The 6,993-nt window shown below is 37.7% G+C and overlaps 1 protein-coding gene across 1 annotated transcript in view; it reads right to left on the minus strand.

Moving 5' to 3' along the window:
* Positions 1–6,763, minus strand: part of LOC114129153 (low-density lipoprotein receptor-related protein 2) — a 63,463-nt gene extending 56,700 nt beyond the window's left edge. Inside the window, exon 1 of the mRNA XM_027993803.2 lies at positions 6,148–6,763. Coding sequence (XP_027849604.2) covers positions 6,148–6,265 — 118 coding nt within the window. The 5' untranslated portion in view covers positions 6,266–6,763. The remainder of the gene's footprint in view (positions 1–6,147) is intronic.
* Positions 6,764–6,993: the final 230 nt, after the last annotated feature.

Consider the following 6,993-nt stretch of genomic DNA (forward strand, 5'->3'; position numbering starts at 1 on the left):
TCAAATAATATAAGCGCTATATACACGTGCATACCGCAAATTCCATAGCGTATGTAAAAATAATACTTGCAAACGCACGCTGGCATCATAATTCGTCTCAAAAAATTTAATAATAAGGCGCATTTTGTCCTGTACGCGTTCGTCTCGTATAATAATAGTACCTACAACACCTATATCGTGGCGTTTTGTCTTAATTGTTGCAAATAATGATAATATATTATCAGTGCCGTGCCGATGAGATTTAGCGCCCGGGGCAAAATTAAAAATATTAGCCCCCTAATATTCTACAAAAATGTTTTGGCACCCCCTTCAAACAGTTTAAACCATGCGCCCGGGGCGTATGCCCCCTAGGCCCCCCGCGGCACGGCTCTGTATATTAAAAGCGCAATGTTGCGCAATCCGATTCATACATGTTATTATAGCTATAATAATATAACGGCACGCAAAGAGCCCATAGATATATTCATGTTGCGATTTTATTACCTAGTAAGCTATCTATAAATCTTTGTGTTCAGTAAGAAGTCGCGTACGCGAATATCATAAATGCATAATAACAGATCTCACGGTCGACTGTTTATATATTTTTCCCGTTTGTTACACATACAACATAATATATTATAATGCCCAAATGGTGCTATCGCGCGTTATCGTAGCACGGAACTATAAGGAAAAAAACGTATTCTTCGATTTCCTACCCATAAAACGAGGTTTTGTGTGTGAATACTCATGTCGGAATAAATGTGTTATAATGGTCGTACAAAATATGGAAAAATACGAAATCGCTTCTCGCAATAAGCCCCTCCGAACATTAACGGACGTTTACACAACGTCATAATACAAGTACGACTCTGTAAAATTAACTATATAGATAACACCCATTGTTACTACATGTGCGTAGTAGAAGCATATAATTTTTTACGAATACCATCAATAGTCAAGACTATGACAAGAATATCGTATAGGTATAAAACGTTATTTCAAATAGTTATACCTATTATACGGTTATATACATTTGAAACAGACTTGGCGGTTGTTTAGAAATATTGTTTTATTTAAATATATTATAATATTATGGATGACATGGTCGTTGTACGTGATGCATAATAAATAATTTGTTTTTCGTTCGTACGTCGAGGAAATTACCTTTAAAAAAATTACCATTAATCAGACAATATCGAACGGGATTTCCTCGCCGCCGTCCGAATCGCGTTAACACGATACAAGTGCCACACTGCCACACATAATATTATATCGCAGTGTACGTATCTATTCGTCCGAAAATAAGCGAATAAGTTTATAAAAAGTGAATTGGATATTTAGGTAACACATGTTACGGACCGTACGAGAGAAAAAAACTCACTGTGCTCTCTGCTGCAGCAGCAACGTTTGTCACGCTGCGAGAGCCTCCCCCTGCATATACGAGTAACCGACGTCCTTCGTCGTTTAGTAACACACAGTAAAACCATTACGACAAGAATCTTCTTAAAGGAAGCGTAAACTATAGCTAAAAAAAAAAAGCAATCCTGGTCGGATTAATATCAGTGTGTGCTGTGTATGAGTCAGCAGTGCAGTACAAAAGGTGGTGCATAACGAATATTATATACCTAAGAAAATGTCAAATCCTCGCGATACACTACGCGTACAATATGACCGTAATATATATTATGTTGTTTATGACCTGCTGTTCGAAAACCACCCCCTCAAAACCTAGCGTCGTGCATTATTGTCGTCGTTAATGCGCGTATAAAGACGTAATACATATTATTTTGATATTGTCGAAGAAAAAAAAAAAAACGAAACGAAATCAACGCTGGGGCGTCACAATGGGAAGCAAACAAAAAAAAAAAAAAAAAATACATAAATAGCCGGTTTACCTTGCCCTTTCCAAGACTTCTAGAAGTCTGATGGTTTCGTGGAAAAAAAAATGTCATGGTTTTCGTGCCGTGTAAGTGCAATGTAATTTTTTCGAATACGCAATGTGTGCGCGCGCACACGCACAATATAAAACTCGCGGGGAAAAAGCACGTCGTCGGATGTGTGTGCGGCGGTGGCGTTATATTATATTGGCTAGCGAAAAACCGGTTGTCCCGGGAACCCGTTCCGAGAAAGAAATCCAATTGCATAGGCCATTGAGACTGATTAGATATAGGTTCTCGTTATCAGCACGTTTATTATTCTCCAAACAACATACCGTACGACGGTGGGTATTTTGGTAACACGCCAACTTTAATGCATTGAAACACTTGACATGTCAACCGTGCAAAGGCACGCGTTTAACACTCGGAAAATTAAAAAGAATATACGGTAGAAAAACAAATGCATAATTATTAGGTACCAACATATTATATTAATATCCGCTTTCTAAATACGAAATTAATAAATTATAACACATCGATTGATATTATAATTATTATAACAATAGTTTACGGTCAAATTATAATATTAAGTTTCTCCGCGTATACTTCATAATATAGTATAATATTATATTAAAACGATTAAACGATCGAATATACGTCATGTACGTATAGGTAATAATAATAAAACCGTTTTTTTGTCATATCCATTTAAAAACCACAGACGATTTGAAAAAAAAGTTGCGAATTTGTGGGGGGATGGTTTAAATCGTATTATATTAATTATATTATTATATTGAAAAATACGTATTGTATTTGAGTACAGTCAATTACGTTAATATTTTATAACGGTATAGGTAAACAAGATCGTGTACGTGTTATTATAATATTCGTCGTTGTTATAACGCGTTACTGCGACGAACGACCATTATGTTTAGTATATACCTGTTTGCTCAGAATTAGGATGTAAAACTATACCAAGTGTAATAAGCAGAAACTATGAATTAAATTTAAAAAAAAAAAACAACCGTTTTCCTCGTAAAATTATTGTATATTGTTTTTTCTTTCGTTCCACTACTCATTGTAACTAAAACCAGTATAATATTGACGACTAGTACTCGCGTAACGGTATTGACCGGTTTTTTTAATCGTCATTTAAATCCGTGCTGTTCTTGAGTTGGGCCCAAAAGATTCATATATTAATTATCATTGTGTACATCGTTCACTCGTTAACACCACAAACAGTGATAAAGTCTCTTTACGAGGGCGAGCCAAGATACACTATAAGAGTTATTAAGAATGAGTAGAGGGGAAGCGTTGTCGTCATTCGCTACAACACTGTTCACCGTGTGATCTTTCCTATTTGTCATCACAGGTAGAGAATTAACGGAAAACAGATGATTCCAGTCGGTCGCGGTATCGTGTGCACTGGAATAAAAAACTCGTATCCGTATGCCGCATGGTAACAAAAATATATAGATATATATTAGGAAAATGTAGATTATATTATGAAGTTTTTATCCGGTCTAACAGTGACGATAACCATAGAACAGAGAAGTTATAATGGTCACACACACACACATACACCGCGATTTAAGTTTAAGCTTAGAGTGCACTATACCCGAGATCATAAATCATATATTATGTAGATTTGATCGTCCGACATGTGTTATATTTTTATTCACCCAATGTTAAAATAACAGTCATACGTATGCATTTAATCGCAACGTTTAAAAACCGTTTTACTATAATCTACATTGAATTCAAAATATAGATTTAAAACGAAACTTGATTCTCGATAATTGTCCACAAGTATTCGCGAGTCGATTACAGGCTCTAAAATAATAATGGAAAAAAAAAATAAAAAGAAAGACAGAAAAAAACGAACAATTAAAATGAAATCCATTATTTAATTTTCGTTCTATTGTGAAAAAACATTGAATGGTATAATAACGAGCGAAAAATAAATAACTAAATTAGGTATTTGCACAATACTATAAAGTAGAAAACCTGCGATACCAGTGTAATAACATAATAGTCAGCAAATAATATGGTCTTAAACTCTTAACATACCTACTTAAAAGATAAAACCACAATGTTATTTGCACGTGTGAAAGTATGTTAGTAAAAATGGTTGTTTTTAGTTGTTGAAACTTCTGAAAACCAACTTTTTTATCTGTAATCCGCCTCTTCAAAAACCCTTTGTCAGTGATTTTTATGATTTCATTTAATTTGTGGTTTTTTATAAAAAAAAAATGGTCTGTGTTGTCTACTTAAGCTTGTAAAAACAAATCGCGAAACGTTTAAACTTTTTAATTTATTCATTATTATCGCTTTGTAACATGTTAACAGCCCGCAGTTTTAAGACCAAATATGATTATTCGTCACTAAGCGTGAAATAACCCACATTCAAAAAATCAGAAAAAATATTTAACTATTATTAAAAAAGCTGATTTTATAGTAGGTTAATTAAATCACACCTTCAACATGGGTATATATTAATAGTATATTTAAAAAACAAGACAATTTGTTTTCTAATTTTTATTTTAAGTTAGATATTTAACTTTTATAAATGTCTCTTTTACACTTGTTTGCTTTTAAAGTTATATTTTTTATACTATATTTAGTAACTACTAGATGATTAAAATACATAATAATAAATTATGATTATAAGTTGCAGCGTGACATTTTCAACTAATACATAATATAGTTAACACTTTAACAGTTATTATATTCCATATTATTTATCAAACTCGTCTTACAAACAACCTAAATATTCTTTTGTAAAATCATTGTGCTTCTAAATTCATTACGTTGGTTCGTGATATTGTTGTGACATATAAATGCTGACGATAAATTGAATAGAAGACTATTATATTAAAAGTAATAAATCATCACTGAAAACCTAAACAAACTGGCGAATAACTATATAGAAATAATGTTATTATAATACCTACATATTAGGTAATCTATAATGAGAGATAATCATCGGTGAACTTCGAAGTTCAATCGGTGAGTATCCCGTATCGACGAATAACGAGTTTATCGAGGCAGTTATACCTATCAATTATCGCAGAGTAGCTGTGCAATTTTTTTTCTCATATTCATATTATTATAAATTATAATACACAAACCGTGCACCTGCACAACCAGCACCGACGATCGACGTGCACTCATACACAATATACAACCGGACGACCTGCCATAGGGGGAGGGGGCTAATAGAAATGGGCACAGGGGGGCATTCAAACAATTCGTTTTCAGTCAAACGTCGGTAAACTCTAACCTTGTCCGTAGATTTGTCCCTCCCAAAAACTGAACAATGAAGCGAGTTTAAAAATGTTTATATCAGCAGTTAAATACAACATATCAATAAGTTCGCGCGACTTGATAAAATGTTTAAGTATACCTAATTCTGTTAGTGCTGTTTTTTATGGCCACGAAAGTGCTTTTCCGTCTCAGTTTTCTACAGCAAAAACCCCGGGACTCAAACGTAATCCACGCGTCGAGTTTTATAGTATAAGCAAAACACCAAAAAAATGAATCGGTAGATCCAGTATTTCAGTGGATTGTATACGTTGTCTACCGCAGTACCGCCGGCGCGATTTCCGTTAGGTACCTACACACAATACACGGATAATATCGCAGTCGTAACGCGGCGTTACATTGTTGTTGGGATACGTATTCAAATCGTTGGCCGGCCGGCGGCCGCACAGTAAACGATTCATGGAGTAGGTGGCGGTGGCAGGACCTCAGTTACGACGACGACGACGGTGATGATGATGATGATGACGATGATAATAAATAATAATAAAAAATAAAAAACGAGTCTCCTCATAATAATATAATATAATATAACAGTGTAGTAGTAGTAGTAGTATAATATAAGAGACCCCGCGGGCGGTTGATTGATGTAATTGTATCAGAATCAGCGGATCCCTCCGCAGTGTTCGACGACAAACTCACGCGAGTTTATAATCCAGACACACAAAATATTATAATATAATCCATTAAAGCGACTACGACGTACCTACGCGACACGACACAATCCGTTCCTCTCATTACCTGCCTGCGGTATATTAGCTCAATATTTCGTTCTCAATAATCAGCGGTATAGGTAGGTCCTGGCGGGTAACCGTTTGGTCAAAGTTTACGTTACATTATAGACGCTCATCGTTCACGATGATAACATTAAAAAAAAAAGTAAAAAATAAACAATCGGGTATTCGATAACAATAATATTATTATTATTATATTATGATGTTTGAAAGAAAAAAAAAGTCGTCGAACTCACCAGCGTCTCGACCGTATCCCGCGGCTGCCAGCAAGAGTACCGCCGCAGTGGCGGCCAAGACGTGCGTCGAGCGCAACGTCACCGCCGCCACCGTGCCCGGCGTTCGTCGGGTCACCATCGCCCCGCGCGCGCGTTCAAAGTGGTGCGGGCGCGGTCGGTTCAGAACATTACAACGGGCCGCACGTTCCCGGGAAAACCCGCGTCGGCGGCGGGGTAATAAGCGAACGGTCGCGCACAGACACACGCGCGCAAACAGATAAAAAAAAAAAATCCTCTGCGGCGCAAAAATCTCAGGAAACGGACCGAAAACGCACAACAATCGCGAAGACGCGCGGTTTTAGAATATCACGATTCCGATGACCGCGGGGGGGAGGTTCACTATGCTACTGCACGCACTATTTTTACACGGGGGCGTATAACGGATTTCGAATTTCGAATTATCAGATATTATTAACACCACGACGCACAGCGAACGATGGTCGGACGACGAAACGTGAAACACACGTCGTAGTCGCGCGCGCGCGTACAAGTCACTACTACTATGAAACAGTATGAACTACCGATGGCCGGTCGGTGGAGACGTCGCGCGGCACTACCTACTTGTTGACTGCGTTTGCCGCCTCTGGAATGAGCCGGCCGCCGCCGCCGCCGCCGCTCTCTCGCCCGTACGCGCACGCACGAACGCACGCACGCACACTGCTCGGCACCGGATTGCACGCACGCACACTGCGGCCGAGCTCGCGCGACGACCGACGGACGAACGACTCCGCTTCGGACGTCTTTGGACGGCGACGCGATGACGTCCCCCGGCCGGATCGTCGTCTATTATCATCTCGACTCTCGAGT

Source organism: Aphis gossypii, chromosome 1 (assembly GCF_020184175.1).
Source record: "Aphis gossypii isolate Hap1 chromosome 1, ASM2018417v2, whole genome shotgun sequence".
Taxonomy (NCBI): domain Eukaryota; kingdom Metazoa; phylum Arthropoda; class Insecta; order Hemiptera; family Aphididae; genus Aphis; species Aphis gossypii.